This window comes from Pipra filicauda, unplaced genomic scaffold (genome assembly GCF_003945595.2).
Source record: "Pipra filicauda isolate LSUMZ 115617 unplaced genomic scaffold, ASM394559v2 scaffold735_size141612_pilon, whole genome shotgun sequence".
In the NCBI taxonomy this organism is placed as follows: domain Eukaryota; kingdom Metazoa; phylum Chordata; class Aves; order Passeriformes; family Pipridae; genus Pipra; species Pipra filicauda.
This window is the reverse complement of record NW_024104904.1, coordinates 116,852-141,577: the sequence shown is the minus strand read 5'-3', so window position 1 is coordinate 141,577 and position 24,726 is coordinate 116,852. Positions and strand designations below refer to the sequence as shown.

Below are 24,726 nucleotides of genomic sequence, written 5' to 3'. Positions count from 1 at the left end.
TACTGAGCCCCCCGCTGCGGGACCGGGGGGGCCGAGGGGTCAGGGGGGCACCGGGGGGCACCAAGGGGGCACGGGGAACCGGGGGGGGGGGTACCGGGAACGAGGGGAAACCGGGGCAGGGCAGGGACCCCCGCGCTCGGATGTGCTCGGGCATCACACACACGTACAGGAGGTTACTGAGCCCCCGTTGTGGGATGGAGGGGGGCTCGGGGGGGTTCAGGGGGGCTCCGGGCATGGGGGGGGTGTGTGAGGGCGCGGGGGGCCATCAGGGGGACAGGGGGTACGAGGAAAGGGAGGAGCACCAGGGTTGGACCGAGGCAGAGGAGGCTTGGCTGGGACACCGGGTAGGAAACAGGGACACCGGGCTGGGGGCAACAGGGAGAGGGACCGGGACACTGGTTCGGGGGGCACCGCGGGCTGGGGTGCCAGTTGGGCGGGGAAACGGGCACTGGGAGAGAGATGGGAGTGGATGGTCCAGGGGCGAACTGGGGGCAGCTGGGGCACAGCGGGAGCGGGACTGGGATACCGGCTGGGGGGGGCAACTGGGGGGTACTGGGAGGGAGACGGGGGGACTGGTCGGGGGGGCCAACTGGGAGACACCGAGAAGGGAACCGGGAACCAGTCAGGTGGGTAACGGTAAACACCGGGGAACAATGGGCGGCGGAGGGGGGCACCGGTCAGGGGGGCAACCGGGAGGCACTGGGGGCGGGACAGGGACACCAGTGCTGGGGGCAACTGGGGCACACTGGGCGGGGGCCCGAACCCGGGACGAGACCACCGCCGAGGGGGTGGGGGGGGCGCATCTCCCCGGTTCCGCTTTGTACCTGACCGGCTCGATCCCGAACTCTTCCGCCTTGATGAGCTTCCAGGAGCCGGCGAGGAACTCCCGGCACCAGGCGTAGGCCTGCAGGCGGGTGGCGTCGGGGACAACCCCGTCCTCGTTCTCGGTCCCCCGGCCCCCCTTGGCCGCCATGGTCGCCCCCGCCCTGTCCCGCTGGGCCGAGGGGCGGTGGCAGCGGGGGGGGCGGGGCAAGAGCTGCCTTCTGGCCAGTAGCAACGCGTCACCTGAGATTGACGGTTCATCCAGCCAATAAACTCTCGGCTGGGGAGCCCATATAATCCGCGCAGCCAATGGGCGCGCTCGGCGGGATGCGGCGGAACGTGGAGGTGAAGGCGCGGGTGCGGGCGCTGGCGGAAGCGCGCGGGGCGGCCGAGCGGCTGCTGCGGGGGGGCACGGGTGAGCTGTGCCCAGGTGAGCTGTGCCCAGGTGAGCTGTGCCCGGCTGACGGGCACGCCCAGGGCACAGGTGAGGGGCACACCCAGGGCACAGGTCAGGGGCAGCTGCTCGTCCAGGCCGACACGTTCTTCCGCGTCCCGCGGGGGCGGCTCAAGCTGCGGCGGACACAGGTAAAGGGTGGGGTGAGGGAGGGGCTTGGGGGGGGTGAGGGAGGGCTGGGCTTGATCCTACCCCTGCCCCTACCTGGCCCTGACCCTGCACGACCCTGTCCCTGCTTGCCCCTCGTCCTACCCGACCCTGTCCCTGCTCGATGCCCCACCTGGCTCTGTCCCTGCCCCTGCCCCCACCCGTCCCTTCTCCCACCTGTCCCCACCCCTGCCTGCCCCTGCCCCTGCCCCTGACCTGAGTGACACTGACCCTGCCTGACCCTGCTCCTACCTGGCCCTGACTCTGTGTGTGTCACTCTGGCCCTGGCCCTGTCCCTACCTAGCCCTGTCCCTATCCATCCCTTACCTTTCCCTGACCCTGAATATGTGACCCTGACCCTGTGACTATAATCCTGACCCTTTCCCTGCCCACTCGTGCCCCTACCTGACTCTGACCCTGCCTGACCCTGTTTTTACCTGAGTCTGCCCTTACCTGTCCCTGATCCTGTCCTTAACCCTGCCTGTTTGCCCCTGACCCCACCTGCCCCTGCCCCTATGCCTGTCCCCTGCCTGTCCCTGCATGTGACCCTGTCCCTGCCTTTCCCTGTGTGTCCCCATCCCAGGATGGCCAGGGACAGCTGATCTTCTACGAGCGCCCCGACACCGCTGGCCCCAAACTGTCCAGCTTCACCATCACCCCCACGGCCGACCCCGATGGGCTGGAGGTGAGAGAGGGGTGGGGGCCCTGTGGGACAGCACCCAGGGGTGCCACCTGCTCCCCCTGCCCTGGGGCACCCACGGCATAGGGGCTTCAGGGTGTCCTGGGCACTGTGAGGTGTCTGGCAGTGTGGGGTGTCCTGGGTGCTGGGTGGGGTGGCTGGTGATCTGGGGTGCCCTGGGCCCTGAGGGGTGGCTGGTGACATGGGATGTCCAGTGGTGTGGATGCCCTGGGTGCTGTGTGGGGTGTCTGGTGATCTGGGGTGCCCTGGGCACTGAGGAGTGGCTGGTGACATGAGATGGTTGGTGGTCTGGGGTGTCTTGGTGCTGTGGGGTGGCTGGTGACATGGGATGTCTGGTGCTGTGGGGTGCCCTGGGTGCTGTGTGGGGTGGCTGGTGACATGGGATGTCTGGTGCTGTGGGGTGCCCTGGGTGCTGTGTGGGGTGTCTGGTGACACAGGGTGCCTGGTGCTGTGGGGTGCCCCGGTAGCCCAGGGTACCTGGCACAGGCCCAGCTCCCCCCTGGCCCTCAGGCAGTGCTGGCACAGGCGCTGGGCGTGCTGGGCATCGTGAGGAAGGAGCGGCTCCTCTACCTCGTGGGGCAGACCCGGGTTCACCTGGACCGTGTGGAGGGGCTGGGCGACTTCCTGGAGCTGGAGGTGAGGGGCTGGGCCCGGGGGGCTCTGCGGGGGGCACAGGGCACCCCGGTGTGCCCCGGGCTCACCCCCTGCCCACAGGTGGTGCTGAGGCAGGAGCAGAGCGTGCAGGACGGGGAGCGCGTGGCCCGGGAGCTGCTGCGGGCACTGGGGGTCGGGGAGCACGACCTGATCTCGGGGGCTTACCTGGACCTGCTCCTGGCCAAGGGGCAGCCGGGTACGGGGGCAGAGCCCTCCCACTGCCACCCCCCGGCTGGGCAGGGACAGCAGAGCTGAGAGCAGCAGGGACACGGCTGTGCCACGGGCACCCTGTGCCCACCCCACAGGCATCCTGTACCCCCCTATGGGCACCCTGTACCCACCCCAGACACCCTGTGCCCACCCCAGACATCCTGTACACCCCTATGGGCACCCTGTACCCACCCTACAGACATCCTGTACCTGCCCTACAGACATCCTGCACCCACCCCAGACATCCTGTGCCCACTCTATGGACACCCTGTAACCCCCCATGGGAACCCTGTACCCCTCCCCATGGACACCCCCTGCCCCGTACCCACCCCATGGGCACTCTCTACCCTCCCACAGACACCCCCTGCCCCGTGCCCACCCTACAGATGCCCTGTGCCCACCCCATGGACACCCAGTACTCCTCCCCTGACACCCCTTGCCCCATACTCACCCTACAGACATCCTGTACCCCTGCAGACACCCCGTGCCCACCCCATGGACACCCTGTACCCCCCCTGTGCCACCCCCTCCCTTGGCTGCTCAATAAACTCTGGGACCATCCCTGCCTGTTCCTGGCTCTGGATGCTCCGGGGACACCAGTGCCCAGCTCAGGGCACCCAGGGCTGCCTCTGGCACCTCCTGTGCCAGCAGAGACGGGGGCAGCCCTGGGGGGCTCCCGTGGGGGGCTGGAGAGGAGGGGGTGGGCAGAGCTCAGCCCTGAGCCCGGATTATGTCCGGCACCAGCCGGAGCCACGGGATGTGCCGGGAGCGGAGCCCAGCGGGGCAGGGGGGGCTGGGAGGCGGCAGATGGGTCAGAGGGGGGCTGGGGGGGCTGGAGGCATCTGTGCTGCTGTGCCAGCCTGAGCCTCAGCCGAGCTGGGGGGGCTGGGGGGTGGCTGGGCTGAGCCATTCCGGGGGGCTCAGCCCCACTGTGGAACCACGGAGTTGTTTGGGTTGGAAAAGCCCTCTGAGCCCGTCGAGTCCAACCATCCCCAGCTCTGCCAAGGCCACCCCTGACCCACGTCCCCAAGTGCCACATCCACAGGGCTTGGAAATCCCTCCAGGGATGGGGACTCCCCCCTGCCCTGGGCAGCTGTGCCAGGGCTGGACAGCCCTTTCCAGAAGGAATTTTTCCAAATTTCCTGAATGTTCTTCTGTACTTCTGGTTGCACTGGAGAGGCCCCCCTGGAATCCCGGGGGCAGTTCTGGGCCCTCAGCCAGGAGAGACCTGGAGGGGCTGGAGCGTGTGCAGGGAAGGGAAGGGAGCTGGGAAGGGTCTGGAGCAGCAGGAGGGGCTGAGGGAGCTGGGGGGGCTCAGCCTGGAGCAAAGGAGGCTCAGGGGGGACCTTCTGGCTCTGCAAGTCCCTGCCAGGAGGGGGGAGCCGGGGGGGGTCGGGTTCTGCTGCCAGGGAACAAGGGCCAGGCCAAGGGGAAACGGCCTCAGGCTGGGCCAGGGGAGGGTCAGGTTGGGGCTGAGGAGGAATTTGTTGCTGGAAAGGGTGGGGAGGCCTTGGCAGGGGCTGCCCAGGGAGGTTTGGAGTGCCCAGCCCTGGAGGTGTCCCAGGAAGGCCTGGCCGTGGCACTCAGTGCTCTGGGCTGGGGGACAAGATGGGGATGGGGCACAGGGGGGATCCATGGGCTGGGAGGGCTTTTCCAACCTCAGGGATTCTGTTTCAAAATTCTGATCTCAGAATTGTCTCAGGTTCTTTAATCAGCTCAAAAAAACAACCAAAAAGGCTGCCAAAGGTTATGGAATCACAGAACATCCAGAGTTGGACCCACAAAGAACATCGAGTCCAATTTAGCCTTTAAAATGTTTTAATTCACTTGTAGTTGGGGGGGGGGGATTTTGTGACAGTGACAAAACCACATTTTCTACGTGAGTTTTTGAGTTTATCCCTCGTGTTGGGAAGATCCTGCTCGGTCTCTAAGGAGTGTTTCTCCCCGGTGGGAGCTCCTGGAACCCAAACATCCCGGCTGGATTGGAGCCATGTGCTGCTGTTCATCCCACCCCTCCCCAAACCCCGAAGGACTGAAGACTGGAAATGTGAACGTTGGGATGAATGGGAATTTCGGGGGTGGGAAGAGGCAGGGTCAGTGCCCACCACAGGTGGGGGGCTGGGGGTGCCCTGGAGGCCTCTGTGCCCCCCTGGGCTTTGTGGTGGCACCAAACTGGCCTCGCCCTCATGGGGGTCCTGCTTTGGGGGGGCTGGGGAGGCTCCGAGGGACCCCTCAGCCCCAGGGGCAGCGTGGGGGTCCCATTTCACACCCCCCCCCGTGACCTCCACCCTCTACCTGCCTCGTTGCTCTGTACCCCCAAAGCGGGACCCTCCATGGGGTTCCCTCCCACCCCCTTGCCCGACCCCCTTCCCGCCAGCCCCGGGCACGGGGCAGCGGCCAGTCCCGTGTCAGCACCGCGGACAGCTCCTGCCCCTCTTACCGCCCCCAGAGACCCCCCGAACCTCCCTAGAGACCCTCCGACCCCCTATAGGCCCCCTGTCCCCCTACAGAGCTCTCGACCCCCTATAGAGCCCCGACCCCCCCTGCTCAGCCCTGCTGACAGCTCCGGACCCCCTCCCTGCGTGGCTCCTGTCCCCTCTTACCCCCTCCCAGAGACTCCCTGACACCCCTCTAGGCTTCCGACCCCCTTGTAGACCTCTCGACCCCTCTGTAGAGTTCCTGCCCGCCCCCCAGACCCCCGCCCTGCCTATAGGCACTCTGAACCCCTCCACATCCCCTCCGCGCTCAGCACCGCGGACAGTTCCGCTCCCCCTCCGCACACGGCTCCGGGCCCCTCTTACCGCCCCCACAGACGTCCTGACCCCCTATAGACACCTCTACCCCTTTATAGACCCCCCCTACAGAGCCCTCGACCCCCTATGGGCCCTTGCCCTCCCTACAGACCCCTTGTCCCCCTATGCATCCCCTGTCCCCCTGTACAGTGCTCAGCACCTCGGACAGCTCTGCCCCCCCCCCCCCTCCGCGCCCTACAGACCCTCTGACCCACCTATAGACCCCCGGCACCACGAGAGACCCCCCTGACCCCCCCTAGACTCTCCGATCCCCCTACAGACTCTCCTACCCCCCTATAGATCCCCTGCCCCACCCTATACAGCCCCTGCCCTGTCCTACCCCCACACCGCCCCTGCCCCTCCCTGCACAGCCCCCCGAATGTCCCCTATACACCCCCACATGTTCCCATAAGACACCCCCCCCTTATAGAGCCCCCCATACCCTGTGCAGCCTCTCCCTCCTCCCGCCCCCCTGTACAGCCCCAGCTCCCTCCCACCTTCCTGTCCCCCCTCTATACAGTCACCCCCCCTTCCCTCCCTGTACAGCCCCTCCGGCCCCTCCTCAGCACCCCGCCATGCAGCCCCCTGTCCCCCTCACGCTCCATCCCCTCCCTAGAGAGATCCCACACCCCCCCCCCGCTGCTCCCCTCCCTGTATCACCCCCTCCCCTCCTTATGCCACCCCATCCCCTCCCTGTACGTCCCTCCCCCCTCCCATACCCCCCACCCTGCAGTCTCCTCCTTCTCCCCCCTCCAGACACCCCCCCCCGACCAGTACCACCCCACATCCCCTCCTTATCCCATCCCATCCCTTCCCTTCCCTTCCCTATCCCACCCACGTCCCCCCAACCACCCCATCCCCTCCCTGCACATCCCGCCCCCCTCCCACAGCCCACCCAGGCTCCTCCTTCTCTCCACTCCAGACATCTCCCCCCACCAGTGCCATCCCGCATCCTCTCCCTATCCCATCCCTATCCCACCCCCTTTCCATCATTCCCATAACTCCCCCATCCCCTCCCTGCACATCCTCCCCCCCCGCGCCCCCCGACTCCTCCTTCTCTCCTCTCCAGACACCTCCACTCCAGCACCACCCCCCGTCCCTTCCCCATCCCACTCCCCATCCCCTCCCTGTACATCCCGCCGCCCGCCCAGAGCCCCCTCAGCCCACCCAGACTCCTCCTCCTCCCCTCCAGACCCCCCTCCCCGCCCGGGCCACCCCCCTCTCCTCCCTATACCGCCCCTCCCCTCCTTACACCACCCAAGCCCTCCCTGTACATCGCGCCCCCTCCCACTCCCCCCGCGCCCCCAGACTCCTCCCTCCCTCCCTTCCCGACGCCCCTGCGCTCCAGCACCACCCCCATTCCCCCCATCCCGCCCCCTCCCCTCCCTAGAGCGCCCCCCTCTCCATCCCGCCCCCCCCCGTACCCCACCCACCCCCCACTCCCCCCGCCCGCTGCCCCCGCCCCTCCCGGCTCCTCCTTCCCCCCCATTCCCGCAGCTCCTCCCGTCACTCCCCCCCATTCCCGCAGCTCCTCCTCCCTCTCCCCCAGCCCCCCCCCTCCCCCGGCTCCTCCCGCCGCTCCCCCCGTGTTTCCCGCAGCTCCTCCCGCCGCTCCCCCCGTGTTCCCGCAGCTCCTCCCGCGGCCCCCCCGCTCCCGCAGCTCCGCAGTCCGGCGCAGCCCCGGCCGGAGAAAATGGCGGATCGCGCCGAGATGTTCTCGCTCTCCACCTTCCACTCGCTCTCCCCGCCCGGCTGCAGGTGAGCGGCGTTTTTGGGGGTGCGGGATTGGGGGTGGCGGTGTGGGGGGGTGCGGGATTCCTGGCGGGCGCGGGATGCGGCGGGCGCGGGATGCGGGGTCGCCCTGCCCTTCCCCTCCCGCTGCACCGCCCTTGGACCGGGCCCGCACCCCCGGCCCCCCCTCGGGCCCCCCCGCCCGTTCACCTTGGGATGCGGGGCCGGGGGGCCGCATCCCGCCCCCCCCGCGCGGCCCTTCCCGGGATTAACGGCGCAGCCGCCGCCGGCCGCATCCATCCATCCTTCCATCCATCCATCCTTCTATCCATTCATCCTTCCATCCATCCATCCATCCCCCGGAGCATCCCCGGCCGCTCCCTGCGCGCGGGGGCCGCCAGAGCTCGGGGGGTCCCCTCTGTCCCCTTCCCCCCCCCGCCGCGGGTCAGAGCCCCCCCCCCGGCCTCTGGGCCCCCCCCGGGGCCGCCGCATCCCGGGGCCGCTGCGGGAGGAGCCGCCGCCGCCGCCTCTTTGTCTCTCCCGAGGCGCCGCAGCGGCCCCGGGATGGGGCTGGGGACGAGGGTGGGAATGGGAATGGGGGGGCCGGTGCCGGGAGCGGGGGGCGCGCTGGGCCGGTGGGCGCGGGGGCTCAGAACCCCCGAGGCGCTCCCGGGGTCGAGGCGGGGCGATGCTGGTGGGTACCCGCAGCCGAGACCCCCTGGAGCCGCGCCGGGGTCCCGGGATCGGTCACCTTCCCGCAGGGCTCCCGGGGGTCCCGGGGGGGGGGACGCGGCCGGGCCCGCCCCGCGCCTGACCTTTGCGGGACCCTCCGGGAGGGGTGCGGGGTGCGGGGCCGGGGGTCGGGGCCGGGCCAGGCTGGCGCAGTGCGGGGCCTTGGCGCCCGGCAGCGGGATGGGGAAGGGCAGGAGGCAGCGGCGAGGGGCAGCTGGAGGGGCCCTGGGGATGCGGGAGCTGCGGGGCAGCGAGCCGGGGGCGGTGGGGCTGCGGGGTGTGCCCTTGGCTGGTTGTGGCCTGCGCTGGGCAGGACGCGCGGCCGCTTCCCGGGGGGGTCCCCTTCCCTGGGACGTGTCCTTCCCCGGGCAGCCCTGTCCCCGTTCCTGAGCATCTCCTTCACCGACCATCCCCTTCTCCCGGATGTCCCCTTCCCTCGGCATCCCCTCAGCCGAGATGTCCCCTTTCCTGAGCGTCCCCTTTCCTGAGCATCCCGTCTCCCGAGTGTCCCCTTTCCTGAGATTCCCTTCCCCGGGCTCTCCCCTTCCCTGGCCGCTGCGCAGCAGGACCCCAGGGTGTCCCTGCCCGCGGTGGCGCAGGGAGGGGAGGACGCGGCTTTGCCGTGGCTGCTCGGGCTGGCCCAGGGCCCGGGGGGCAGGCGGGGACCCCGCAGCCCGGCCCGGCCCCGGCGGGAGGAGGCAGCCCGGGGAGCGGGCGCTGTGTCCCGGGGCCAGCCCGAGAACCGGGGCGAACCTCTGGGGATGCCGCGGCGGCGGCTTCTCCCGGGGCTCCCAGAGCGTCCCGAGCCCCCGGCAGGGCCCGCGGGGCCATCGCAGGCACCCGAACCCGGCCGTGCCCTTCCCGAGGAGCCCTGGGAGGGGGTGCCCAGCCCAGCTCGGTGGGGCCGCTGGGGTGGGATCTCCCGGCTGGAGAGGGAGCGGCCGAGGTGGCGGGAATGCTCGGCGTGGGAATGGCCCGGTGCGGGAATGCTCACTGTGGGAATGTCGCGGTGCACACGCAGCAGGGACTGGGGAGGGCTCCCACCTCCCGCTCGGGGGTGGCCGCAGGTCGGGCCATGGGAGCCCCCCGTGCCGGTCAGGACCCCCAGGTCACCAGTTTGGGGTGGCCCCGGGGTCAGCCCCGACCTCCCCGTGGCTCTTCCCCGGCCTTGGAGTGGCGGCCGTGGAGGGGGTGGGGGGCACGTCTGCTGTCGGGATCAGTGCCCGCCGTGTGGGGGCCAGGGCAGAACCCACGCCCGGCGCAGTGTCCGGGCAGCCGGGCTGGGAACGATGAGGAAATTCCGCCTGCCCGTGGCCTGTGCCGCGCCCCCGGGCAGCCCGGCCCTGGCGGCGCCCGTGCCCGCGCCGCTGTGCCCCCGCCCCGTCCCTGCGTGGCCCGGGGGTGGGAGACATTGGGTGCCCTTTGGGGTCCCAGTCCAGCCCCCGCTCCCCCCCAGCCCATCCCAGCTCAGGATGTGCCACAGCAGTGCCGGTGGGGCAGGTGGGATGGTGGGTCCCTGAGTGTTCCCGCTGCTTCTGGCCCCTCCCGACCCCCCCTCCATGTGCAGGGCTGGGTGAGCCCCCCCTTCCTGAGCCTCTGCCTCGGCTCTGCTCCAGCTCCGGCCCCTCAGTCTGGTGCTCCCCCCCGGCAGGTTGGCAGGTTCCATCCTCGTGGTTCCATCCCACTGTGTCGTTCCCATCCCACCGTGGCAGCCCCATCCCACCCCAGTGTTCCCATCCTGCCATGCCCACCCCATCCCACCGTGGCAGCCCCATCCCACCCCAGTGTCCCCATCCTGCCGTGCCCACCCCATCCCACCATGGCAGCCCCATCCCACCCCAGTGTCCCCACTCCACTGTGCCATTCCCATGCCATGCCAGCCTCAGGTGCGTGACCCCCCCAGCCAGGAGGGGGTTGTTGCCCAGTGAGGAGGGTCCAGGGGTGCAGGACCAGAGCTTGGCCAGGGGTCTGCAGGCCGGGTCTCCATCCTAGGAGGACTCATGGCCCCGCTGTCACTGTCCCCCCTGGATGGCCAAAGGATCACCCACAAGGCCCCTGTTCACCTCCAGAGAGGGCAGAGAACCCCAGGATTCTTCCCCCGCCCTGCTGTCTGCAGGAGAGCAGCCCTGGCTATTCCGTGGGGTTGGGGAGAAGGGCTCTGCACCCCAGCACCCTGAGGCTCTGCTCCCCAATGGGCTCTGCACCCCAACACCCCAGGGCTCTGCTCCCCAACAGATTTTGCTCCCTGGCACCCTTGGGCTCTGCTCTCTGACGGGCTGTGCCCTAATGTCCTGGGTCTCTGTGCCCCAAAGGGCTCTGCACCCTGATACCTCGGGGCTCTGCTCCCTGATACCCCAACAGGCTTTGTATCCCAAAGGGCTCTGCTTCCCAACACCCTGGAGCTCAGCATTCCAAAGGGCTCTGCTCCCTGACACCCCGGAGCTCAGCATTCCAAAGGGCTCTGCTCCCTGACACCCCAGGGCTCCACACCCCGACGGGCTCTGCTCCCTGACACCCTGGGACTCCCTGACACCCTGGGACTCCCTGACACCCCAAAGGGCTCTGCACCCCAAGACCCCAAAGGGCTCTGCACCCTGACACCCCAGTGCTCTGTGCCCCACAGCCCCCCGGGCCCCCCAGTCCTGGCCGTGCCCCAGGGTCCAGCCCAGCCCTGCAGCCCCAGCCCGTGGTGTCGGGCCTGGTGCCATCCCTGCTGTTTTTGCCCCAAATCTGTGCGGATTGGGCGCTCCGTGCCCTACTTCTGGGAATTATGTGATTAGGGGAATCTTTCTCCCGGTGAATTGGAAGCAGGCGCCCGGCCCCGTGCCGGGTGAGGGGCTGCAGGAGGGGACTTCGGGGGGGAAGCAGGAGGGGGCACAGCCCAGACCCCCCATGTAGGGGTCTGATCCTGCTGTCGGCCACATTCCAGGGCTGAGCCTCCAGACCTGTCCCCTCGGGAGGTGCCCACCTGCCCTGGTGCTGCCACATACCCATGGGAATGGGCTGGGGGTCTCTGGGTGTCCCCAACCCCCTGGGGGTTGGCAGAGGGTCCCATTGGCACCTTGGCACTGCCACACACCCATGGGACCGAGCTTGGGGCCCCTGTGTGTCCCCACCCAGAGGGTCCCACCTCCCACCTCGCAGAGCCCCCCCACAAATGCCTGGTTTCTGTTTTCCAGCACCAAATCCTGCTGGGAATCCTCTTCTTTTCCCTTCGATTCCCGCAGAAGCCGCTGGTTTCCATGACACCCCCATTCCCGACGGAAGGCGTGTGGGGGTCTCTCGGGCTTCCCGTCCCTTGGGGTGTCAGAGCCCGGATCCCCCCTTGATGTGCCCGGCCTTGCTGTGGGTTAACCCCCCAGTAACCCCCCAGTGACCCCCAGTAAAGCCCCCGGCTGGAGAACAGCCCCTCCCAGCACAGGGCACCCCAATGCCCTGGGGTGGGCACTGTCCCCTCCCTGGCTCAGCTCCAGCCTCTGCCCTGGGCTGGCTCCAGGGATTGTACCGGGCAGGGAATTTGGGACGTGTGGTGGCCTTGGCACCTCTGCCCAGCTGGGGTCAACGTGGGTGTGTGGTGACAGGGGGATGGTGGCACATCCCTGTGCTGCTGCCATCCCAGTGGTCCCATGCTGGCACCCAGGAGTGACAGGGGGATGGTGGCATGTGCCTGCAGTGCTGCCAGCCCGGCGTGGATGGCTGGGCAGGGAATCTGGGACATGTGGTGGCCTTGGCACCTCTGCCCAGCTGAAGGCCACTCTGGCCATGTGGTGATGGAGTTATGGTGCCATGTCCTTGTGGTTATCCCGTGCTGGCACCCAGGGGTCACAGGGTTAGGGTGCCATGTCCTTGTGGTTATCCCATGCTGGTACCCAGGGGTGATGGGGTTGTGGTACCATGTCCCTGTGGCTGTGCCGTGTCCCTGTGGCTGTCCCGTGCTGGCACCCAGGGGTGATGTGGTTGTGGTGCCATGTGCCTGCAGTTCTGCTGTCCTGGTGCTCCTGTTCCAGAGCCTGGGGTGACAGGGTTATGGTGCCATGTGCCTGCAGTGCTGCCATCCCAGTGTGGATGGCTGGGCAGGGAATTTGGGACATGTGATGGCCTCAGCACCTCTGCCCAGCTGAGGGCCCCCGTGCCGGGTGGTGGCAGGGTTTGGTGGCATGTCCCTGTGGTGCTGCTGTGCCAGTGCCCGGGAGTGACAGGGTTATGGTGGCACGTGCCTGTGGTGCTTCTGTCCCCGTGCTCCTATGCTGGCACCCAGGAGTGACAGGGTGCTGGTGGCATGTCCCTGTGGTGATACCATCCTGGTGCTCCTGTGCTGGCACCCAGGGGTGACGGGGTTTTGGTGGCATGTCCCTGTGGTGCTGGCACCCAGGGGTGACGGGGTTATGGTGGCATGTCCTTGTGGTGCTGGTACCCAGGGGTGATGAGGTTATGGTGGCATGTCCCTGTGGTGCTGGTACCCAGGGGTGATGGGGTTATGGTGGCATGTCCCTGTGGTGCTGGTACCCAGGGGTGATGGGGTTATGGTGGCATGTCCCCGTGGTGCTCCTGTGCTGGCATCCAGGGCTGAGAGGGCTGTGGTGGCGTCTCCCCGTGGTTTGTCCGGTGCCAGTGCTCCCGTGCCAGGGGTGCCAGCAATACAATGGATGGATGTCCCTGCGGTGCCACTCGGCTCTCAGGGCCATGGGGGCACAGGTGGCCTGTCCCTGAGGTCCGTCACACCCCCCCCCTCCATGTTCCCAGGCCCCCCCAGGACATCAGCCTGGAGGAGTTTGACGATGAGGACCTGTCAGAGATCACGGACGACTGTGGCATCGGCCTCAACTATGACTCGGACCACTATGAGAAGGTGCAGGACCCCCCCTGGGGTCTGGGGGGGGCACTGGCCTGGCACAGCTCCCCCCACAGCAGGGAGGAGTGGCTCACACTTGCCCAGCTCGGCCTGGCTGGGTGCTGGTGCCAGAGGGGGCCAGGCAGGGACTGGCAGAGCTGGGGTGTCCCTGGTCCCCTCTTGGGGCCCTTGGGGCACTACCAACCCTGCCACGGTGGGGATGGTCACCCCGGGGTGGGCACAGGGCTGTGGCGAGCGCAGGGCTCTGTCCTGTGCCCCCTAACCCGGTGCCCCCTCCCCAGGACTGCCTGGTGCTGGACCGCGGGGAGCAGCCCCACCCCGTCTGCACCTTCCAGGACGACTTCCAGGAGTTCGAGATGATCGACGACAACGAGGAGGAGGAGGAGGAGGAAGAGGAGGAGGAGGAGGGCAACGATCTGGAAGCTCCACCGTCCCCTTCGGCCTCACCCATCCCCTCGCCTGCCCTGGAGGAGACGCAGAAGCACCGACCCACCACGCTCAACCTGACGGCCCCGGGCACCCAGGTGAGGAGGGGGGTGGCCCGGAGGGGTGTCCCCACCGAGGGGTCTTTGCCCCCTGTGTGCCCACGGGGGCTCCGTGGGTGCCTGTTCACGCCGTGTCCCCCCTGTTCCCCCCCGGCGCTGGACTCGGGGGCTCCCCCACGATGTGGGGGGGGGTCCCCGCAGGGGTGTCCCCGTGTCCCCGCGCACGCGTGTGCGGTGCCAGCCCCGAGCCACCACCGCAGTGTGTGGGAAGCCGCGTGCGGAGCGGCTCCATCCGGCTGCATCCGGCTGCGTTGCCATGGAGCCGGGGGCTCTCGGGATTCTCGACACCCCCCCCCCCCCATCCCGGGAGGGCACCGCGCGCTGCCGGGCTGGGAGGGGGCTCTCGAGGGTGAGGGTCACCGGAGGGTGACAAACCCCAGGGGTCCCTCTCGGCCTTGTCCCTCTGTGCCCCGGCGGCTGCACCCGCAAAGCTGGATCCCACTGGCAAAGCCAGATCCCGCTGGCAAAGCCAGATCCCGCTGGCCACCCCGTTCCATCGTCCCTCGGGGGGAGGGATGAGTGGAGCCCCTGGCTCTGACCGGGTCCGACCCAGCAGTGTCAGTAATCCCCGTGCCCTGTCCCCCCAGCACCCATCCCCCCTGCACCCATCCCCTGTACCCCCAGTACCTGTTCCTGTCCCTCCCAGCACCCATCCTGTCTCCCCATTCCAGATTGATCCAGCACCCATCTTCATCCTCTCCAGCGCCCATTCCTGTCCCCCCAGCACCTGTCCCCATCCTCCCCATTCCTGTCCCTGTCCCCCCTCACCCATCCCTGTCCCCCCCACACCCATTCCCACCCCGCGTCCCTGTCCCCCCCACACCCATCCCTGTCACCCCACACCCCTCCGGCCCCCCCGGCTCCCATTGCCGAGGCAGTGCCCCAGCCCCTCCCTCTCCCGCGGGGGTTCGTGCCCGGTGGCACACGGCGCCGGCCCCGCTCCCTAATCCCGGCTCGGTGGGATTAGCGCTGCCCGCGCTTCCCGCCGGGACTAATCCGCAGCTGCGGCCACGCCGGCGGGACAGCCCCGGGACCCCTGCGGCTCCGGCCAGCCCGGTGGCTCGGGCCCCACCGCGGGGCCACCGGCTCCGGGGTCCTGCCGGGGGGTCGGGATCTGCTTGTGTGGCCCCGCACGGGGGGTCCCGGGGGTCGGTGCCGGTGCTGGCGCGTCCCCCGTGGGGTCTGTCCCCGGGATGGGCACCGTGCCGTGCGGTGCCGTGCCATCCCTCGGCCCTGGCGCGCGTGTGGCCGGGCGGGGGATCCAGGGACGCCCTAATCCGGATAAACCCCCGGCACGTGGCGCGGGGGCTGCCAGGCCGGTGGGAGCTCCGAGGGGCACCCCTGGGCCCGCCCCGGCCCGGTACCGCCCGTGTCCCGTTGTCGGGTCCCCAAACGCCCCCTACACCCCCCTCCCCCGGGTCTCACCCGCCCACCCACCTTGGCTCTGCTCTTCCCGCAGGATTCCCTGAACAACAACGGCAGCTTCCCACCGCCCGCTCACCGCACGACCTGGCAGGACGCCCTCCTCCACTCCTCCTCCTCCTCCTCTTCCTCACACACCGGTGAGCGCGGGGCGGGAACGGCCACGGGGTCCCGCCCCGCCACGGGGCCGGGGTGGTCCCGCAGCCCCCCGGGGTGACACGGGCTCTGCCTTCCCGCAGGACACTCGTCTCCCCACGCCTGCATCCTGGACGGACCCTGCCTGGAGAGCCCGCGGGGCCCCGGGGGGGCCCCCCCCTCGCTGCCGCCCTCCCCCTTGGACTCGCAAGGCAACAGCCCCGAGTCCCTGGCACATGGTAACCCATCGCCCCCGAGTGCCGGGCAAGATTTTAACATGAACCTCATCTCCGCAGCGCTCCGAGCTCCGCTGTCCCCGCCGCGCCCCCGCCAGCCACCCCCTCAACCGTGTCTCTCTCCAACAGGGCCCGCGGCTCCCCCCGGCCCCCCCGACGCCGGCCCCCCGCCCCCGGCCCCCGCCGCTGCCCCCCGCGCCCCCACGCAGCCCGAGGCGGCCCGGGGGGCCCCCAGCCCGGGGTCCCCCCGCCCGCAGCCCGGCCCCCCGCGGCCCCCCGAGGAGCGGGCGGACGGCGCCCGCGTGTGCCCCCCGGAGCCGCTCAGCTCCGACGGGGAGGGTCCCCGGTCCGGCCGGGCGGCCAGTGTGCGCGGGCACCCCTCGGGCTCCTCGGAGACCACCTCGCCCTCCTCGGACCCCGGCATCGAGGCCGACCTCACCAGCCGCACCGCCAAGCCCTTCCTGCCCGGCGGGCGGCACGGGGAGGACCTGAGCTCGCCCGGCTCCGACTCGGACGTGGAGGGGGAGCTCGAGGCGGCCTTCGCCGGCGGGCGCCTGGTCAGCAACATGATCTCCTCCATCTCGGAGACAGAGCTGGACCTGAGCAGCGACAGCAGCAGCGGCCGCTCCTCCCACCTCACCAACTCCATCGAGGAGGCCAGCTCGCCCGGCTCCGAGGGAGAGCTGGAGCCGGAGCTGGAGGCGCCTGGCCTGATGGGCATCAAGGACTCGCTGCTGCTCGACAAGGGCAAGGAGGAGGAGGAGGAGCCCGCGGAGAGGGGGCCGCCGGAGCGCGGCGTGGTGAGGAGGGAGAGCCTGGCCGAGCTGAAGATGGAGGGGTACTACGACAGCCTGGACCCCGCCGACTGCCCCGCGCCCGAGGGCCAGACCGAGGTCTCCGCCTCCAGCCCCCTGGACCTGAAGATCGACCCGGACCACAGCCTGGAGAGCATCCGCCGCTCCTTCTACCTGCCCGTGGGGCCCAAGCTGATGCCCGAGGCGGACGAGGAGGACAACAGCGAGTACGACTCCGACTCGGAGTCAGAGCCCGACCTGAGCGAGGACTCGGACTCTCCCTGGCTGCTCAGAAACCTGGTCAACAAGATGATATCGGAGGGCTCGTACCCCATCAAGTGCCCGGACGAGTGCTTCCAGAACACCCACTCGCTGTGCGACACCATCTCCCCGGCCTCCGGACCCTGGAAAGCCCGAGATCATGGAGCGAGGCCGGCTGGACGAGGGAGCCCGTTCCCGCCGGGAAAAAAAAAAACTCTACTGCGGGGGCCGGGGGGACGGAGGGCGGGTCTGGCAGCGGCGGTGCAAAGCGCGGCCAATCGGAGAGTTGGTGGAAATGGAGAAGCTGGCGATTGCCCGGAAAGGGGTGCGCCGAGGACGAGCGAGGCCTGGACGCCGCCACGGAGCCGCCGCCGGAGCCGCCGGGCTGAGGAGCCGGGCCCCTTCCTCTTCCTCAGCAACCCCACCAACGACACCATCGCGCCCGTTTTCCCGGGGCGCCCCGTCACCCTCGACAGGCTGGACGCCTCCGAGGTCCTGGCCACCTTCGGCTGCCGTCCCGCGCCGCCGCGCGTCCCGCCACGCGCGTCCCCCGGCGCCGAGCCCGCCGTCACCGGGGACCACCACGGCACCGGGGACCACCACGGCACCGGGGACCATCACAGTGCTGGGGACCAGCGCACCGCCAGCCCCGAAGGCTGGGCCGTCGACAGGGACCTGGACTCGGGGGTCCTGGAAGCCGCCGACATGATCGACGACGTCCGGTTAGTGCCCCCCGACGCCGACCCCGCCACGCTGGACGTCTCCACCGCCAAGACCAACCGCGGCTTCGCCATGGCCTTCGACGAGGACGAGGGGTCCTTCCTGCCCGACTCCTCCTTCCCCACGGCCCCGCGGCGGGGCAGCTTCGGGGGGGAGCTGCCGCCCGTCCCCGGGGCGCCGGAGCCGCCGGCGCTGGACGAGTCGCTGGCCTACGACTCGGTGAAGTACACGCTGGTGGTGGACGAGCACACGCAGCTGGAGCTGGTGAGCCTGCGGCGCTGCACGTCCGTGCTGAGCGACGACAGCGACCTGCTGCGCGCCTGCGACCGCTGCGACATGGACGACGAGGTGGCCTTCGGGGACGGGCTGGTGGCCCCCGACGCGCACAGCTCCTCCGAGGACTCGTCCCCCGAGGCCGACCTCCAGTTCTCCAAGAAGTTCCTCAACGTCTTCGTCAACAGCACCTCGCGCTCCTCCAGTAAGTGGCCGTGGTGTGCCATGGCGTGGCGTGCCATGGCGTGCCGTGCCACTTTGTGCCATCCTGGGCTGCTCTGCACAGCCTTGGTAGACCGACTGCCCTTCCTGCCCCAGCCATCCTGGCTGTGGCACCATCCCTGTGGGCCATGTCATGGGATGTCACAGGAGGTGGGACAGGGGGTCACAGGGATCCTCAACCCTGCTCTGCTGGGTGGGGGGTCAGTGGGACCCCTTGAAGAGGCGATGGCTCCCTGCACCCCAAGGGTCCTGCAGCCCCCAGGGTGGGGGGAGGGCAGTGACGGGTGTGTCCCCCACGCCAGGGGGTGGGAGCCGCCCCTGGGCCTCATGGAAGCCCCCCCCTCCCCAGGCACAGAGTCCTTCGGGCTGTTCTCCTGCATGGTGAACGGGGAGGAGCGGGAGCAGACCCACCGCGCCGTCTTCAGGTGAGCAGCAACCCCAACCACGGGTGCCATGAGGGGGTCTCCAGGACCCTCTGCCTGACCACATCCTCCACCCATCCCTCCACCCATCCCTCCACCCCTCCCTCCATCCCTCCATCCATCCCCCCAGGTTCATCCCCCGCCACGAGGATGAGCTGGAGCTGGACGTGGACGACCCCATCCTGGTGGAGCTGGAGGAGGACGACTACTGGTACCGGGGGTTAACAAGGTTAGGGGGTAGGTACACGGTATAATTTTGAGAGTATACCAAGGGTTTACGGGGTATAGGTATTAGGTATTTTTATACAAGGGAGGGGTTAGGGTTGGTATATTATAGGGGTTATTGGTATATAGGGGTTTGGGGTCTTACCAGGGTGGTACCAGGTTTACGGTATTATTGGGTAGGTCTTTTATTACCCACATGGGTATTACAACATTGCGGGACGGGGGCGAGGGGCGAGAGAGGGGGAGGGGTCCAGAGGGGGGAGGAGGGGCATCCAGGAGGGGAGCGGAGGGAGGCGGCATCGAGGAGAGGAGGGAGAGGGGCATCTTCCCCGCCTTCTACGCCCACGAGGTGGTCGGCCAGGCCCGGGACGCCATCGGTAGGAGCCCGTGGGGTCCCCGGGGACGTGGGGGGGGGGGGGGTCTCTTCGCGGGGGGGGGGTTGGGGGGGGGGTCTTGGGGGTCTCGGGGCACCCTCTCCTCGCCCCCTCTCCTTGCCCAGGCCTGAAGAGGAACCCGTGCTGGGTGGAGCGGTTCAACGTGCAGTTCCTGGGCTCTGTGGAGGTCCCGTATCACCAGGGCAACGGGATCCTCTGTGCCGCCATGCAGAAGGTGAGGGGGGGGCGGCGGGACCCCCGCGCCGCCCGTGGGACCCCCCACCCCTCACACGGCTCCTCGTGCGCCCCCAGATCGCCACCACCAGGAAGCTGACGGTGCATCTGCGCCCCCCGGCCAGCTGTGACCTGGAGGTGACGCTGCAGGGCATCAAACTCATCCTGACCGTCACCGAGTACAGCCGGGACGAGGAGGTGAGGGCAGGGGGCCGGGGGGCACGGGGAGGGGGGCCGGGGGCACGAGGAGGTGGAGGGAGGGGTTTGGGGGGCGATGGGGATGGAGTGTGGGGAGACGAGGAGGGGAGGCGGTTTGGGGGGTGACTGGGAGGTGATGGGAGCAGGGGTGTGGTTTTGGGGGGATGAGGAGGGGATGGGGCTTGGGGGTAATGTGGTGATGGGAGGGGGTTTGAGGGGCGACCAGGAGGTGAGGGGAGGAGCGGGTGTGGGGGTTTGGGGGGAATGAGGAGGTGAAGGGAGAGGGCTTGGAAGGATGGGGAGGTGAGGAGGTTTGGGGGGTGATGGGGTGAGGAGAGGGGGCTTAGGGGGTGACGAGGATGTGAGGGGAGAGGGCTTGGGAGGATGTGACGAGGATGTGATGAGGAGGTGAGGGGAGGGGATTTAGGGAGGTGATGAGGAGGTGAGGGGCACAGGGGGTGGGTTTGGGGGATGACCAGGAGTTGAGGGGCGTAGGTTTTGGGGGTCTCTGAGCACTCAGCCGATCACCCACACCCCTGCTCTTCCCTCCCAGTTCGAGCGCTGCAGCCACTTCTTCCAGATGAAAAACATCTCCTTCTGCGGGTGCCACCCCCGGAACAGCTGGTGAGCCCCCCAGCCCCCCATGGGCACCACAGGGGACCCCCATCCCCTGCCAGGGGCACCCACAGGCCACACCAGGACCCTCTGCCCACTCCTGGTCCCCCTGTGGCTGTCCCGGGGCCCCGGTGGGTGTCCCCCTGCCCGGGGCAGGGTTGGGGTGCCCCCCTCACCCTGTGCCCCCCTCACCCTGTGCCTCCCTCACCCTGTGCCCCCCACAGCTACTTCGGGTTCATCACCAAGCACCCGGTGCTGAGCCGCTTCGCCTGCCACGTGTTCGTGTCCCAGGAGTCCATGAGACACGTGGCCGAGTGTGTCGGGTACGGAGGGCACGGGACGGGGGCACAGGGGGTGTGGGGCCGTGGGATTGGGTGCAGGGCGGGTGGGGGGGATGAGGAGCTGGGTGCAGGGGGGCTGGGCACCAGGGGTCTGGGGGTGCTGAGGGGCTGGGGGTGCAGAGGGTCTGGGTGCCAGGGGATGGAGTGCTGGGGGGCTGGCAGTGCCAGTGGTGAGGGTGCACTGGATCTGGGTGCTGGGGGACTGGGTGCTGAGGGCTGGGTGCTGGGGGTCTGGCAGTGCTGGGGGTGCTGGGCTATGGGTGTGAGGGGGCAGGAGTCTGGGGGCTGGCAGTGCTGGGGCTGGGGGTGCAGAGGGTCTGGCTGTGCTGGGAGCCTGGGTGCCAGGGCACTGGGACTGTCAGGACGGGGGGTCTGGGTACAGGGCATCTGGATCCTGGAGAGGTGACTGTGCCAGCTCTGGGGGTGCTCGGGGGCTGGCAGTGCCACAGGTGGGGGTGCAGTGGAGCTGTGGGTACTGGCGGACTGGGTGCTGAGTCTGGGGTTGCTGGGGGGGGGGGTCTGGATGTTGGGGTGTGGCTGTGCCAGGTTTGGGGGTGCGGGGGGTGCAGGGGATTGGGGTCCCAACCCTGAGCCCCCCCGTCGTGCCCGTCCCCGCAGCCGAGCGTTTCAGGAATATTACCAGGAGCACCTGGAATACGCCTGCCCCACAGAGGACATCTACCTGGAGTAGGGGGGCAGCGGGGGGGCTCCTGCTTCCGCACCCCCCTCCAGCCCCACGGCGGCCAGAGACTGTGTGACCCCCAGCCAGCCGGCTTGGCCCCCCCGCACACGCTCCAGCCCAGGCCCCACGGCCCCCCCGCACACCCTCACCGCTTCTCGGGGGGCCGGGGGCCGCCGCGGACCACGGGTGGGTATCGGGGTGCGCCCCGGGCACTCCGGGCACGGCGGTGACGCAGCCCGGCCTGGGGGGCCGGGGAGGAGCCGCCCCCCACCCCCTGCATGAGCAACGCCGGCCCGGGGGGCAGGAGCGGGGAGAAGCCCCCCGGACACGGGGGGGACCGAGAGGGGGGCTCGAGGGGGTGAGTGGGGCTGGGGGGAGGCTGCGAGGGGGCTGACGGGGGCACGGGGAGGGGGGGTGTGCCAGGGTGAGCATCTCCATGAAACCCCCGAGCCCTGCGCAGTGCCAGCCCCCCACCCTGAGGAACGGGGGTCCCCCCCAGCGCTGCAGCCCCCGGGAACGGCCCAAACCCCCCCTCCAGCTGCAGCCCCCGGGTCTCCCGCCCCCGGCCCCCTCGTGTCGGTGCCCCCGGCCCCACCCCCTGCCACCGCTCCGCCATCCCCCTGCCCGGGGGGCCGAGCTCCCCCCGAGGGGCCGTGGGGCGCAGCACCGCGCTCGGGCCCCGGGGGGGTCCCCGTCGGGGGGATCCCCGTCGGGGGGGTCCCCGTTGGGGGCCCCCCCGCTCCTCACTGCTGTGCCTGGTGGTTTCTTTGCTTCGGCCCCTCTCGCCCAGCGCTATCGTGACTATAACTCCACCCGCTCGATGTCCCGATATTTATCTGTAACTCAGCAGCCAGAGGAGCCCCGAGAGCCCCCCGAGCCACTGTACGACCCCCGGTTGTCCCCACGCCGTGTCACCCACTTGGTCTTTCAATAAAATATATGCTTGGTGTGACCACGGGACTGGGGGCACTGCTGGGGCACCCTGGGCCGGGCTGGGGGGCTGCGGGGTGGGGGGCAACCAGAAAACGGGGGGTACCCAGGAGAGGGGGGCAGGCAGGGGAGCGGGGGCACCCAGAGAGTGGGGGACAGCCAGGTGGGTGGGGGGGCGAGCAGCAAGAGAGTGGGGGCACCCAGGAGAGGGGGTGCCAGAGGAGTGAGGGGACACCCAGGTGAGTGGGTGCACCTTGGTGGGGGGGGCACCAAGAGAGCGGGGGCAACCAGGAGAGTGGTGGGCACTCAGGAGAGGGGGGGACACCCAGGTGAGCAGGGGGCAACCAAGAGAGGTAGGGACCCCCAGAAACATGGGGCACCCAGAGGAGTGGTGGGCACACAAGAGGGGGGGCACTCAGCAGAGATGGGGTATCCAGGGGGTGCCAAGAAGAGGGGACACCCAGGAGAGAGTGGGGGGCACTAAGGAGGGGGGGGGGCAACAAGGAGAGGGGAGTACCAGGAAAGTGGGAGGAACCCGGGAGAGGGTCGGGGGCAACCAGGAGAGGGGGGTACCAGGAAAGTAGGGGGAACCCAGGTGAGGGTGGGGGGCACCAAGGAGAGGGGGGCACTCAGGGCAGGCACCCAGCTGAGGAAGGACCCAGGTGAGGGGGGGCATCCAGGAGGGAGGGGGCACCAGGAGAGTGGGAGGCACCAAGGCGAGGGGGGGGTCACCCAGGAGAGGAGGGGGCACTCAGGTCTGTGGGGGCACCTGGAGAGGGAGGGCACCCAAGGGTCCTGGCACCCGGGACCCCCGTGGGTGGCCGGGAGCTGCTGTAGGTGTAACACTGGGGGCGGTGGCATCGTGAGCACAGGACACGTCCTGGCACCTGTGGGAGCCGTGGGCACCCCAAAATTCAGGCACTGCTGTCCCTCTGGGGCTCCTGTTTGTCCCCAGTCCTATGCAGGGACAGGCCAGCATGGGAGGGGCTGCTGGAGCTGAGAGACCACAGGACAAAGCGGAGCTTTCTTATAAATTTATTACATAATAATAATAATAATTAATAATAATAATATAATATAAGAAACATAGATCTCTGTGGGGGATGTGTATCACAACGTCAAGGGCGGGAGGCGAATGGCCGCACCTCCATGACTCTGGAGAAGGAGAAATCTCCTCCGGAAAAATCCATACAAAATAAGGGTGAAGTCAAACCGACCCTGGGGAAAAATTAAAACCGGAACGAAAACCCACAGGTGAGTCCGTCTGGGTGAGAACCAAGAGTGTGTGGATGGCGGGGCCGCGGCGGGAGCCGGTCTGTGCACATGCAGTGGGCGTGAGGGTGGCTCCGCGGGTGGCACATGCATGGGCAGTGAGGGCTGTCCGGGGCGCGGGCGGGCGGGCACCGCGCCGGGACGGGGCCGGCGGGAGCCAAGTGCTCCGGGTTGTTTTGTCTGGGGGGGAGAGGGGGGGTCACGGACAGGCTGATGGAGGGGGGGGGGGGTGTCGCGAGGGCGCTCGGCTGGACAAACGAAAAATACTCCTAAAACAACTTCTAAAAAAAAAACAAAAAACCAAACAAAAAAAAAAAAAAAAAAACAAACAAAAACCCCTTCGAATCGCGGGGGGGAAAAAAAAGAAAATAAATAAAGTGTCTCCTTTTGTACAGCGGATAAACCCAAGTCGTTGAGAAGCCATGAGAATCACAGTAACCGCCGCGGCTGGGCCCGGCGCCACGGCACGCGCGGCACGGGGCGCGGCACGGCCCGGGGGTGGCCACGGGGGCGGCACGGCCGAGGGGTTGGCGTGGCCGAGGGGCCAGGAGGGCCGAGGGGTGGTCGAGGGCTCGGCACGGCCGAAGGGTTGACGTGGCCGAGGGGCGGCCGAGGGTTTGGCGTGGCCGGCAGGTTGGCGTGGCCGAGGGGTCAGTGTGGCCGAGGGGTCAACCTGGCCATGGGGTTGGCGTGGCCAAGCGGTTGGTGGGGCCAAGGGTTGGCCAAGGGTTTGGCACGACCGATGGGTGGCTGAGGGGCCAGCACGGCCAAGGGGCAGGCAAGGGGTCGGCGTGGCCGCTGGGTTGGTACGGCCAAGGGGTGGTCAAGGGGTCAGCACGGCCAGTGGGTTGGCCAAGGGTTCAGCACGGCCACAGGGTCAACGTGGCCAAGGGGACGGTGTGGTTGATAGGTTGGCGTGGAGGACGGGTCAGTGTGACCAAGGGGTCGACACGGCTGATGGATTGGCGTGGTCAAGGGGTGGCCAAGGGTTCGGCACGGCCGAGGGGTTGCTGTGGCCGGGGGGTCAGTGTGACCGAGGGGTCAGCGCGGCTGATAGGTTGGTGTGGCCAAGAGGTGACCAAGGGGTTGGCACAGCCGATGGGTTGTCGTGGCCAAGGGGTCGGCACGGCTGATGGGTCAGTGTGACCGAGAGGTCAGTGTGACCCAGGAGTCAGTGTGACCAAGGGGTCAGTGTGGCCAAGGGGTCAGCGAGGCCGAGGGGTCAGCTTGGCCGAGGGGTCAGTGTGACTGAGGGGTCAGCGTGGCCAAGGGGTCAGCACAGCTGAGCAGTGGCCACGTGGGTTGGGGCTCTGCCTTCTCCCGGATGGCTTTTCCAAATGCAATGTCTCAGTGGCTCCGGAGATGCCTGGAGGGGACGGTGGCACAGCCGGAGCGGGCACGAGTGTCACCGACACCGGGCACCCCTCTGCTTCCACAAGGATGGGAAAGGCTGGGAATGGCCACGGGACCAGACCTCGGCCGTCGGGCACTGCGGGGTCCCGGTCAAGGCACCGCGGTGCTGGGTGGGCACCCGGCCCCTGACCGTGGCCGAGGGCACTGGGGGGTCGGGATGAGGCCACCCCGGAGCCGGTGGCACCGCGGGGCACAGGCTGTGCAGCCACCCCGGCAGCACGGGCTCAGGGGGCACAGAGGGGCACGGGGGGCACAGAGGGGCACAGGGGGTGCGGGATGTCTGTGCTGGGGGGGCTCGAGGAGCCGCCCCGAGGCGAA

General features: G+C 69.0%; 2 protein-coding genes across 3 annotated transcripts; both read left to right on the top strand.

The window, feature by feature from the left end:
- The first annotated feature begins 796 nt into the window (after window positions 1-796).
- Window positions 797-3,551, top strand: LOC114000582. 2 transcript variants are annotated; one of them, XM_039389512.1, is made up of 4 exons: window positions 797-1,407; window positions 2,007-2,108; window positions 2,649-2,759; window positions 2,838-3,551. In XM_039389512.1, the coding sequence occupies exons 1-4, from the start codon at window positions 1,132-1,134 to the stop codon at window positions 3,030-3,032; spliced, it is 684 nt and encodes a 227-aa protein (XP_039245446.1). In that variant the 5' UTR covers window positions 797-1,131; the 3' UTR covers window positions 3,033-3,551. The 2 variants fall into 2 exon arrangements, with proteins under 2 accessions (XP_039245446.1, XP_027600783.2); XM_027744982.2 differs by having other exon boundaries at window positions 815-1,407; window positions 2,634-2,759.
- Window positions 3,552-7,396: 3,845 nt separating this feature from the next.
- LOC113982201 (C-Jun-amino-terminal kinase-interacting protein 2-like) lies at window positions 7,397-21,745 on the top strand. The gene is given in 15 exon segments (XM_039389523.1): window positions 7,397-7,537; window positions 12,986-13,091; window positions 13,376-13,618; window positions 15,099-15,201; window positions 15,301-16,661; window positions 16,811-16,870; window positions 16,872-17,685; window positions 18,052-18,127; window positions 18,255-18,365; window positions 18,668-18,726; window positions 18,849-18,958; window positions 19,036-19,155; window positions 19,709-19,779; window positions 19,995-20,093; window positions 20,730-21,745. Coding segments are annotated over 15 exon segments (3,471 nt in total). The 5' UTR covers window positions 7,397-7,472; the 3' UTR covers window positions 20,803-21,745.
- Window positions 21,746-24,726: the final 2,981 nt, after the last annotated feature.